Source organism: Leptonychotes weddellii, chromosome 10 (assembly GCF_054177405.1).
Source record: "Leptonychotes weddellii isolate Sample4059 chromosome 10, ASM5417740v2, whole genome shotgun sequence".
NCBI lineage: Eukaryota > Metazoa > Chordata > Mammalia > Carnivora > Phocidae > Leptonychotes > Leptonychotes weddellii.
In genome coordinates, this window is record NC_138378.1 from 25,034,597 (window position 1) to 25,047,575 (window position 12,979).

Below are 12,979 nucleotides of genomic sequence, written 5' to 3' on the forward strand. Positions count from 1 at the left end.
ATATTGAATGATTCTATTTACACTCTGCAAAAGGCAAAACATGAAGTCAGCAATCAGGTCAGTGGTTGCCTGAACTAGGGGTAAGGGGAAGGGACTGCCTATAAAGAACATGGGGGAACTTTTTGGGGTGATGGAAACATTCTATACCTTGACTGTGGTAATGGTTACATGATTATATTCATTTATCAAAATTCATTCAGCTGCACACTTATAAAGAGTGAATTTTTTAAGATTTTATTCATTTGAGAGAGTGTGAGAGTAAGAGCACAAGTGGGAGGATTGAGCCACCCTGGTGCCCCCAAAATAGTGAGTTTTACTGCATGTAAGTTATGTCTTAATAAACTTGACTCCCCTCGAAACACACACACACACACCCCTATAGTGTCATCCAAATACAAGGTATCATCCATCAGACATTACCTATAATGCTTTTCACAGAAATTCTGAAATACCTTTGTGAAATTTAACAAATGCAAAAAAAATGCAATCCAGAAAAGACCAAATATGCTTCAGGAAGATATCTGTTGTTGGGTTATCTGCCTTTTGGGAAGGCCATTTCTACACACTCCAGCAAATGCTCATGTGTGAGGCAGCTGGTCCCACTGAGGAGCAGCTGACCACTTGGGACTGTTTGGGGATTTTCCTTGTCACCACCCGCTTGTTTTTGTTTTTGTTTTCTTTTTTAAATCACCAGAGTAAAAAGAAACTGTGTCAGAACCAAACAGTGAATGTTTTCCCCAACCCAACCAGGACAGCCCTTTTTCCTCCAGGGAAAAATACAGGTATTTCTGGTTGATCTTTTTTTTTTTTTTTTAAAGATTTTATTGATTTATTTGACAGAGAGAGACACAGCGAGAGAGGGAACACAAGCAGGGGGAGTGGGAGAGGGAGAAGCAGGCTTCCCGCGGAGCAGGGAGCCCGATGTGGGACTCGATCCCAGGACCCTGGGATCATGACCTGAGCTGAAGGCAGACGCTTAATGACTGAGCCACCCAGGCGCCCCTCTGGTTGATCTTCTCTTGGCTTGACCATTGCCATCTTAATGAACACTATGCTCCAAAAGCAAATAAAATACAAAATAAGAATAACCTGCAGCCAAAAACTAGGTTAACGGACAGCAGATTTCTAAGCAGAATAGGTACAAAAGTGAATCGATGCAAAGATGAAGTACTCACGGGCGCCTGGGTGGCTCAGTTGGTTGAGCGACTGCCTTCAGCTCAGGTCATGATCCTGGCGTCCCGGGATCGAGTCCCACATCGGGCTCCCTGCTCAGCAGGGAGTCTGCTTCTCTCTCTGACCCTCCCCCCTCTCATGTGCGCGCTCTCTCTCTCTCTCATTCTCTCTCTCAAATAAATAAAATCTTAAAAAAAAAAAAGATGAAGTACTCACAGTAAAGAAGACCCTGCTCAAATCCCCCAGCATTTTTTTTTTTTTAAGATTTTATTTATTTATTTGACAGAGAGAGACACAGTGAGAGAGGGAACACAAGCAGGGAGAGTGGGAGAGGGAGAAGCAGGCTTCCCGCTGAGCAGGGAGCCCAGTGCGGGGCTCGATCCCAGGACCCTGGGATCATGACCTGAGCCGAAGGCAGACACGTAACGACGGAGCCACCCAGGCGCCCCAAATCCCCCAGCATTGCCACAAAATCCCTACCTAACAGTCTACAGGCCCTGATCAATGCCCCTGATTTCAATAGATTTTATTTGTGACAAGATCCCAATACAACAAAGCGACTGGAGGAGTTCCTGGAGTTCATAATGAAATCTGAATTAGAGCAAATGGGAGTGAGGATATACTCTCCACTTGCATGGAAATAGAGATGCTGAAAAGACAAAACTATCAGTTACTTGTGCACCCAGCTTATCTCCCCACACCCATAGGAACCAGCGGAGCTCTGGCCCACAGGAGGCGCTCCAAGAGCGTCCTTGGAATCACGGAGCAAGGAGGTCGGCGGCTGGTCGAAGATGGCCCTTGGAAGATGGGGGCCCAGCCTGGCTGGCTGCCTTATATCTACGATCTCTGTTAAAACTAACCAACAGTCTAACTTCCCCAGCTTTACTCTTCTAAAGCTAGGTAGGTTCATTAACAGTTCTGCCATGGAGGATCTACACACAGGCTCATTTCATTTCAACTGACGGGACCTGTGACCAGGTGGGGGTGCGGCGGAGTGGAGCTGACTGTTAGGGTTACTGAGCTGAAAAACAAGTCTTATCGGGAAGCTCACAGGCTGGTGCGGAAGAGAATCCTGGAAACAAATAATGATAATAATTTGATCATGAATAGCTCACCGTTAGTTGAGCAGGCATAGTGATCTGCCCAATAGCCCTGTGAGGCAAGAACTATACCCATTTCACAAAGGAGGATACTAAGGTTCTGAGAAGTCAGGAGCTTGCCTGAGGTCACACCGTTGGAAAGCTGAGGAGCTAGGACTGGAACCAAGCATTCTGACTTGAGCCTACATGCCTGGCTTCTGTTGCAGATGTATTAACAAAGACCAGAGATCTCCTTATAATGGCCTGGACATGTCAGGGGAGGCCCTCAGAGGTGCCCTGCCTGCTACATCACGAAGCATGGGCAAGCACTGTAGGCCCAAGGGGAGAAGAGGCAGATGGCCTCATGGCTTGGCAGCTGTCAGCAGTCTGGTAGGACCAGACACTCCTGTATAGGACACATGCCAAGACGCAAGGCAGATGGAGGGGTAGAAGGTATAAGCAGGGCCAGACTGTGGGGGTTGGGTGTGCTGAGAGATTTGGGCTTTACCCTGGATACCATGCAGAGTCATGAGTGTTTGGATCTGTCTGCTGACATGAGACTTGCCCATACAAGGCTCACACAGGAAACAGATCAGATTGCAAAAGCTATGAGGCTGAAGCCTGGGGTGGGACCATCAGGAAGCCGCTGTTGTGATCCAGGCGGGGCAGGGAGGCCTCAGTTGGGCAGGGCAAGGAACTCCTTGGTCAGACTCTGTCCAGTGGCCAGCTGGGTGCAACTCTTATGGATTATCCTGAGATCAGCACTGGATGGCGTACCAGGCTGAATCCATTTCAGGTCTCTCAGAATATCCCTTCTGAACTAAAGCAGGATACCCATGGCTCACAGGGTAGCACTGACCTCTGGCCAGAGACCAGTTTGTCTCTAGGATTCCATTTCCCTATATATAATATGAGTGGATGTAACTAGATTGCATTTTGGGTGTCTTCCTGTTCTGACATTGTGAATTCTTTTTACCTTAGAGCTTCATGGTAGGCACGAGGCCCTCAGAAACCTTACAGACACATTTGGACACTGTCCAAAGGCACCACTTTGCTCTTTGTAAGATTGATTTGGTAATCCTGCATAAATTGAAACAATCTCTATGTAAGTCAGTTGGGCACTGTGTTAGTTAAGGTTGTGTAACTGACTGGCCTGCTATGTCCAAATATTTGGTCAAACATTCTGAATGTTTCTGTGAAAGTGATATTTTGGGGAATGAGACTAACATTTAAATTGGTGGGGACACCTGGGTGGCTCAGTCAGTTGAGCGGCTGCCTTCGGCTCAGGTCATGGTCCTGGGGTCCTGGGGTCAAGTCCGGCATCGGGCTCTATGCTCAGTGGGGAGCCTGCTTCTCCCTCTCCCTCTGCCCCTCCTCTCTCCTCCCTGCTCGTGCTAGCTCTCTCTCTGACAAATAAATAAAATCTTAAAAAAAAAATTTAGGGGCACCTGGGTGGCTCAGTTGTTACACGTCTGCCTTCGGCTCAGGTCATGATCCCAGGGCCCTGGGATCGAGCCCCACATCGGGCTCCCTGCTCAGCGGGAAACCTGCTTCTCCCTCTCCCACTCCCCCTGCTTGTGTTCCTGCTCTCGCTATCTCTCTGTCAAATAAAAAAAAAATCTTAAAAAAAAAATTTTAATTGGTGAAACTTTATATCAGAATAAAACAGATTCCCTCCATAAATGTGGGTGGGCCTCATCCAATTAGTTGAAGATCTTAATAGAACAAAGACTTATTCCCCTACCTCCCCGAGCAAGAAGAAATTCTTCTAGTGGACTGCCTTTGGACCCAACTCTTTCCTGGGTCTCCAGCCTGACAGCCTTTCCTGCAGATTTTATTTATTTATTAATTTAAGTTTATTTTTTTAGTAATCTCTACACCAATGTGGGGCTTGAACTCATGACCTGGAGATCAAGAGTTGCATGCTCTTTTGACTGAGCCAGCCAGGCACCCCTATCCTACAGTTTTGTTTTGTTTTTTTTTTTTTAAAGATTTTATTTATTTGACAGAGAGAGACACAGTGAGAGTGGGAACACAAGCAGGGGGAGTGGGAGAGGGAGAAGCAGGCTTCCCGCCGAGCAGGGAGCCCGATGCGGGGCTCGATCCCAGGACCCTGGAACCATGACCTGAGCCGAAGGCAGACGCTTAACGACTGAGCCACTCAGGTGCCCCCCCCATCCTACAGTTTTGTTTTGTTTTGAAGATTTTACTTATTGATTTGAAAGAAAAAGCATGCATGCCCGTGTGTGCGAGCAGGGGGAGGGGCTGAGGGAGAGGGAGAGAATACTCAAGCCAATTCCCTGTTGAGCGCAGAGCCTGCTAGATCTCATGACCCTGAGATCATGGCCTGAGCTGAAATCAAGAGCTGGACACTGAACTGACTGAGCCACCCAGGCGCCCTAATTCTGCAGATTTTTTATTTACCAAGTCTCCACGATCATGTGAGCCCATCCTTGAAAATCAGTCAATCTCTCTATGGTTCTGTGAATATGCTACAGCCACAGGAAAGAATGTACTTTTATGTACTCATATGGAAAGTTCTCCAAGATATATTAAGGATAGTATATACAGTGTATAATCATCTGTGTAAACACCAAAAAGAGTGTAAAAATTTAAATTCCTATTGCTCATATGTGGGGGGAAAACCCTCTGGAAGGATATTTAAGAAACAAATAGCAGGGGTAATCTGTTGGAGGAGGGCAGTAGGGAAACCGAGTAAATGGGAGGTAAAGTAGAAGGATCTTTTTTGCTTTATTCCTTTTTACATTCTGATAAATGCACATATTCTTTGACCCAGCAATTCCACACTCATATATTTACTTTATAAATATACTTCCACACATGCAAAATGACATACATACAAAAATATTCAAATGCAGCATCATTTACATGAGAAAAAGAATAGAACCAACCTAAACACCTACCAGTAGGAAACCAGTTAAAAAAAAATCATCCATCTGAAGAAACATGGTGCATCTGTTACAAAGAATGAGGCTGCTCTGTTTTTTTGTTAGTTTTTCCCTTTCTCTGTTCAGATGTGGAATGATTTCCAAGTGAAGTAGAAAAAAAGCAAGACACAGGATGCTGTGTGTACACTATGCTACCACTTGTGTGGGAAGAAAATCAACCTCCATGCCTATGTACTTGCAAATGCAAAACTACGTCTGGAAGAACATAAACTATAATGGTGGTTACCTGGGGAAAGGAACTAGGTAACTGGGGAATGGGGGTGAGAAGGAATTACTTTACAATGTACCTTTTGAACCATGGGCATGTATTATCTATTCAAAATTTTTTAAAAATTCCTGAGGAGAAATCACATGCTAGGTGGGGACCTGAAGTCATCAGAACACGAAGCACTCATGCTTTTCATGATGTTTTTAACCCGAGTCTCCCCTGAACTGCTCTTACAAATTCCACCTTCGGACTACAGCTAATTTCACCGAAGACTCAGGGCCTTCAACAAAACCAGGAAAATAAATGTTGAAGATTAGAGCACTAGCGCTCTGCAAGGCAGATGACTCTTTCATCCATGCATAGAGACAACTGGATTCAGATCTTTTCTTTAGAACCTTTTTTTTATTCATCATCTAACCAACAGAGAAGGTCAGCCTGAACCAAAACAAGCTAAAATAGCCTCATTACAACACAACAGGGCACAACCGGAAATGAGGACAGAGGTTGGCCTCAGTTCTTTTCAGAGCAGACCAAGCAAGTATTTATACACAGGTGCCCCATTAAAAACTGATTAGCAATGCACCACCACCACCACAAATGCAGAGTGTGTAGCAAAATCGCTGGGGGCTCCCCACATGTGTCAGCCATAAATCAGCCCTTGCTTTTTTGAGGGGAGGGTGATCAGCGTGCATCTTGAGTGATGGCACCATCTGTTTACTCTGGAACTTTGATGGGGAGGTAACCATTTACTTCCTCCCCTGAATTTGAGATGCAGTAATAGCCTGTCTGAATACCTAAAAAGTGTCCTGGGAGATAGGTGCTGGAGGTTCTCTTAACAAAGAATTCACAGAGTAATCATACAGGGCTCCTTAAGTACTTAATCCCGTTGTTTTCCAGAAACCTTTGCACCTGGGCTCCCAAGAAGCAAGCAGGGCCCTTATCAGCACCCCACAGGCCTGTAAGTGAGGTGCCTCTCAGAACAGCCACCCATGGAAGAGAAGGGGGCAGAGAAGGGGCCAGAAATCAGCTCAAACACTCCATGCTGGTTCTGACTCGCTCCATTTCGTGCAGGAAGCTGTAGAACTGAGGCAAGGTTAATTCTGGGGAGAGAAAATTCAGCTTCAGGTAAATGTTTCCAACTCCACAGAATCATCCAAGAAAATGAATTTCCACCCAGAGATTTTTTTTTTCTTTTTCGACTTAGTACATCTAAGCAGCTCTTGATGGGTAATTGACCATAATAAAGAACTGAGAGCCTTGAACACAGAAAGGTTCTCGGCTCCATACAAAAGTAGAGAATTTAAAAATGGCATAACTCCACAGCACAAAGAGATGAAAGGGCATTATTCAGGATGTTCAGCACGACTTTTGCAGCAAGAGCTGCTTGCTCTTCAATCTTTGCCGTCCCTTCTCCCTGTGCTTTCCTTTTTTTCAAAGAGGCTCTTCAACTGTGGGGTCTCCAACCTGCTGATGGCTTATTATTTATGAGAGGAGAGGCAGTGGAATGGCTACTCCACAGCTCAGGTATGACTTTTTTTCTAGAAGAAATGATCTCTGTGGTGCTTCACAAGCCCACTGACTGAGGAGAACATGGAAAAAGTGAAAAGGCTCAAATAGGAATTCAGACTCACCTATGTACAAATTTTCAGTTTGATTTCCTTTCTTAACCACCAACTTTAACTGATTTAAAAAAAACACAAAGGAAATAAAAGTTTAAATTAAAATGATGACAACAGGGCAAAGAAATTCTTGAAATCCTTAACGCTAAAACATCGAAGCATCCAGCTTCTGACTTGAGAGTCAAACAGGAGCAATCTGAATCCACGATCACCAAAAACTTCTAACAATTCTCATGACTACAGAACAATCAAGCTTTTAAGAAAAATATCCGGATCATATTAATCTGAGAGTCGGTGTGTTAGTGACCACGTCTTTGGCTGACAACACTTCTCTGAAGTACACAAGGCACTCCAGTGAACAGCCACTTAAAAAAATCCAATGTCGATTTAATAATTTTTAACCAAGTCAAAAATCTACCCATTTTCACAGATCAGGAGACTTACTTGTAAAAAAATACTTCCCACTTTCTCCAGTTCACTGCTCCCAGATGTTACTGTGACACAAAAGAGAAAAGTAGTAAGTGATGGGTTGACAATGGACCTACTCTGAACACTCCCATCTTGCAGGCTGTCCAGCAGAAGCCGTATAGGGACGAGTATGAGGACAGCAAAATGTGCTCTTCAGGAAGTCAACTTACTGAGAGCCATGGATGGAAACAGCTGCCAAATGCCAGCGCCAATATGGAGAAGCAGCTGCTGGCCCCAACAGTCCGTGAGGACCGAGGACATGTCCTCCCCATGGAAACTATCTGAAAGCCTCTGCAACCCCACCCTACATCCCCCACATGATCTGGGACTGGCTCTAACTAGTTACCTCCAAATTTCCACTCCATATCTATAAGCTGGTTAATCATCAGAGTCTGTCCTATGGCCCATCGAGCAAGGGTGGGAGCACTCTGTTTCCACTGAAATAAAACCAAAGAGCCAAAGTCATAACAATGGGGAAAAAGCCCCCTCTTCATTCTGCCCCCAACACAGCAATGCTTAGTATTTATACAGACCAGGGGAAGACTGCAGAACCAAGGGTCCAGCCTATATGTACAGATCTGGGATACAGGGGCAGTAAAGAGGGGCAGAAGACGATATAAGTGTTTTCTTTCATTCCAAGATTTAGTCCCAGTTTGGGACAAAAACTGCATGACAATTAAAGTCAGTCAAATCAGATGCAAAACATTAGAGATGCACTAAATACTGCCGTTTAAACACTGTATGTATGTATGTATGTCATTTGCATGAAAGCCATTAAGCTGGGGAAATGACACAGAATGATTGATGGTTTTTCCTTAGTCGACATTTCTCATTTGTTTCTTTTCATGAAATAAAAGCAAACAAACTTAATTAACCTTGATTAAGCGGAATTATGATACCTTTTCGGAAAAGTAAGTGGCTTTCTCCTCACTAAGACCTGTAAGAGAACAGAAGGAGACTTTAACATAATAAAGAGCCGCCAGGCCCGTCACCCTGAGCAACCTTGGCAATGACCTACCAAGAGTTATGAAATCGGCCCGGACCTGATCTGCTGTGAGACTCTTCTTCAAGGCACCTGGGAAATGGGAGAAATCAGTTAAAAAGGGCGTATCAGTTAATCAATTGGCAGTAATTATCAACAGACACAACCGATATGAGAGAGGACAAAGGGGATACACAAAAGACATGGCTAGCTCCAGGAAAATCTCAATCCAGCTGTGGAAAAAAGGCACATAGGAAGCAACTGGAGAATGGGACAGCATGCTTTGTTTCTTGTACAACACAAGCGTTGACCCCTCTAGGAACTGTGAAAGAAGTTAGAGAACAAGAATGACTTTATGGATTTGGGCCTGGGGGTACCTGATGCGAGGAAAGAATAAGGCCACGGATTCCTGGAGCCAAGTCGTGGAGCTCAATGTCAGGCTGGGCATAAGGGCAATAGCCTAGAGCTGCACTGTGCAATACAGAACCACTAAAGATGTGGGGTTATTTAAATTTTATTTATTTTTATCCTAGCACCCCCTTAAATTTTAATTAATTAAAATTAAACAAAATTTAAAACTCTGTCCCTTAGTTGCACTCTTTCAAGTCCTCAATGGCCACATGGCTCTGGTGGCCACAGTACTGAACAGTATAGATCAGAGACCATTTCCATCTATTTAGATAGTTTTTTTTTTTTTTAAGATTTTATTTATTTATTTGAGAGAGAGAGAATGAGAGAGAGAGAGAGAGAAAGCACTCCATGAGAGGTGGGAGGGTCAGAGGGAGAAGCAGGCTCCTCGCTGAGCAGGGAGCCCGATGCGGGACTCGATCCCGGGACTCCAGGATCATGACCTGAGCCGAAGGCAGTTGCTTAACCAACTGAGCCACCCAGGCACCGCTATTTAGACAGTTCTATTGGACAGAGCTGCCATAAAAAATCAGCTCTCTGGAGGTAAACGAAGATGGACTAACAGCTGGCCTCTACGATTCACAAGTCACTTCCAAATGGGCCAGGCAAAGTTTCCCCTCACAAGCCCTGAGAGCACTCCCCTGTGGGGGCTGCTTTGTTCTGCTTGCGAGGTCCAATTCCTGAGAACACAGTGTTGCCAGCAATCTGGGCTTCTAAATGTTTAACCTCCGGCTATAGCCTAGAGTCACAATTTGGCAACCGCTTTAAAATTTTCCACTTCTTAGTCTTCCAGAAGATGACTAATTAAAGAATAAGGGGACATCCACCACCATCCAGAGAGGGCCCTGGAGTAATACCCTAAGCCCAACTCCCCACCCCCAGCTCACTCCTGAAAAACAATCCCAGAGGCTGTTTGTCCCTGCAAAATAAACCATGTAAACAAAGGGAGGAAATCTTTTATCGCCAAAATCAGACTGAGCAAGGAAGCCATAGGGAAATAAAAAAGGCAAGACACCAGGGAACCTTGGCCATAAAGGCCCTCCAAGACGGCCACTTCCTAGCCAATTCAATTAATTCGTAACTACCACATGCACAGCTCCTTAGTGTATATCTAGCTCAAATCCAGTATTTTGCTTGATGATCCCAAAGTACTCTGAAGTGGGGATTACTACTGAAACCTTTAATTTACCAGGAAACTAAAGATCAGAAAGATTAAGCTTTTGGGAAGAAAATCTGGCAAAGCCACATAGTCAACAACTGCACTGTCAAGGAGTCCCCCAACAGATGTGCTCCAGAGAGCACACTGAAATATACGTGCGAAGCTCTTTAGCAATGTCAGGAGTGAAGATAAAATGTCAGAAACAGTGCCCAGGTTTTGGTGCATCCACACAGCAGCCTGGGTGCCAAGGTGATTTTGTTAAAACTTGAGTCAGTCAGACCGTGTCTCTGCCCTGCCCAAAACCCTCTAATAGCTCCGGTTTCACTCACAATAAAATCCAGAGCTCTTACAACGCCCTAAAGGACTGGCCACCTCTAGAACCCCTAAGCTCTTCTCTCCCTCGCTTCCTCAGCTTTTCCTATAATATGCCGGGCAGGTTCCTACTTCCTGGTATTTGCCCTTGCAATTCCCTCTGCTGGGGACGCTCTTTCCCAAATCTGCACGGGTCCCTTCCCTCATGTCCTTCCAGCTCCTCCTTGAATCTCACCTCCAAGAGGACCCCTGGCTACTCTAATTCAAGGGGAGCTGCTCTTCACTGGTACCCTTCTACTGCTGTACTTTTCTGCGATGCATTCTTAACCACCCAACTTCACGTGACACGTTTATTGTTGGTTTTTCCACTAGAGTATCAGTTTGGTGAGAAAAAGGACTTGGTCTGTTTTGTTCATTGTTGTGTCCCAAGCCATACTTCAAAAAATATATTTACATCATGCTAGGCTTCAAGCCCTTGATTAATTAATTAATCTTTCTTTTTATTAATTAATCAAGATAGAATTGACTCCGCACTCAGTGGGGAGTCTGCCTCAGGCTTCTCTCTCTTCCTCTACCCCTCCCCTCCACCTCCCCCAATCCAGCGTGCAGGCTCTCTCTCTCAAATAAATAAGCAAATCTTAAAAAAAAAGAGGGAGAGATACAATTGACATATAACATCGTGTAAGTTTAAGGTGTACACCCTGTTGATCTGATACATTTATATATGGCAATATGACTGCCACTACAGCATTAACTAATACCTCTATCACATCACATAATCGTCATCTCCTTTCTGTGCTGAGAACCTTTAAGATCTTTTTTTTTTTTAAGATTTTTATTTATTTTTATTTGAGAGAGAGACAGAGCTAGAGCATAAGCAGGAAGAGGAGGCAGAGGGAGAGGGAGAAGCAGACTCTCCACTGAGCAGGGAGCCCTACTCGGGGCTCGATCCCAGGACCCTGAGATCATGACCTGAGCCGAAGGTAGACGCTTAACCGACTGAGCCACCCAGACACCCCCAGAACCTTTAAGATCTAAGCTCTTACTGGGACACCTGGGTGGCTCAGTCGGTTAAGTGTCTGCCTTTGGCTCAGGTCATGATCCCAGGGTCCTGGGATCAAGCCCCCCATTGAGCCCTGCATCGAGCTCCTGCTTGGTGGGGAGTCTGCCTCTCCCTCTCCATCTGCCTCTCCCCCAGTTCATGCTCTCTCTCAAATAAATAAATAAAATCTTTAAAAAGATCTAAGCTCTTAGCAGTTTTAAAGTTTATAATACAGTATTGTTAATTATAGCTCTTAACTTCTTTTTCAGCTTTCTCCTTTGGTGATTCCTTTGTCCTAAGCACATGACAGACCTGAAACCTTGACTCTATGTCAGACAGAAAGAAAATTATAAATCCAGGGCTGGAGTCCCCAGAACATGCCACTTAGGGAAATTTGAGAATGTCCTTCTTTAAACACAGATAACCATCTGAGATGGTTTATAAAGTCCTAATGGCACCAATTTTCACCGAACAGTTGCCTTAGGCAAACCCTTATTGCCATCAAACACTATGGGGGACAAGACAAAGGTGTACGTCCAGGGTGAGGGTTCTACTTTTGCCAGGGAACAGTTGGAAAACTAGTGTATTGTTCTTCTAGTCAAAAATCTACATAAACTTATTCAGTGTAATAAGGGAAGCCCAAGGAACAGAACTAAGCATTGGTTAAAACTCTAGGAGAAGGAAGCAGATGGGAGAGAGTAAGGCACGTTCAGCCAGTGATTACTGACCCTGAAGGCTGACCAGCTGAATCCACTTCTCTGAGGCTCGTGGAAAGACAGAAGTCATAGTCACTGTATGTGCATTTACTGAGGACCTGCTCGGTGCCAGCACTATGCTAGCTGCCGGGAAACATCAATGACCCACACAGACAACGTCTGCCCTTGTGAGGCTTACATTCTATTGGGAAGCAAAAGACCACAACAATAATGTAACAAGTAAGGAAGCCATATAGAGTATGACTGAAAAGTGCCACAGAGAAAAGTAATAAATACAGCGGGTGAGGCTGGGAGTCCTGGGGAACTTAGCTCAACAGTTGATTAAAAATCATGTGTGATGGGACGCCTGGGTGGCTCAGTTGGTTAAGTGACTGCCTTCGGTTCAGATCATGATCCTGGAGTCCCGGGATCAAGTCCCGCATCGGGCTCCCTGCTGAGCAGGGAGTCTGCTTCTCCCTCTGGCCCTCCCCTCTCTCATGTGCATGCTCTCTCTCACTCATTCTCTCTCTCTCAAATAAATAAAATCTTAAAAAAAAAAAAATCATGTGTGAGGGGCGCCTGGGTGGCTCAGACATTAAGCATCTGCCTTCGGCTCAGGTCATGATCCCAGGGTCCTGGGATCGAGCCCTGAGTAGGGCTCCCTGCTCAGCAGGAAGCCTGCTTCTCCCTTTCCCACTCCCCCTGCTTGTGTTCCTGCTCTCACTGTCTCTGTCAAATAATAAAATCTTAAAAAAAAAAAGTACCATTTGTGACTACTGTTCAATGCTGATTACTCTGTTTTTGCCCAGCCACAGAGAACTCCTTTGGGAAAGGAGAAGGGGAGTTATCACCTTTTCTTAAAAAA

The 12,979-nt window shown here is 44.9% G+C and overlaps 1 protein-coding gene across 1 annotated transcript; it reads right to left on the minus strand.

Annotated features, from left to right (window-relative positions):
- Positions 1–5,811: 5,811 nt before the first annotated feature.
- On the minus strand, positions 5,812–8,631 carry COMMD7 (COMM domain containing 7; the record flags this gene model as incomplete). The annotated part of the gene is made up of 6 exons (XM_081832237.1): positions 5,812–6,529; positions 7,061–7,109; positions 7,493–7,542; positions 7,863–7,953; positions 8,416–8,453; positions 8,535–8,631. Coding segments are annotated over 6 exons (402 nt in total), but the record flags the coding sequence as incomplete, so codon positions are not given.
- Positions 8,632–12,979: the final 4,348 nt, after the last annotated feature.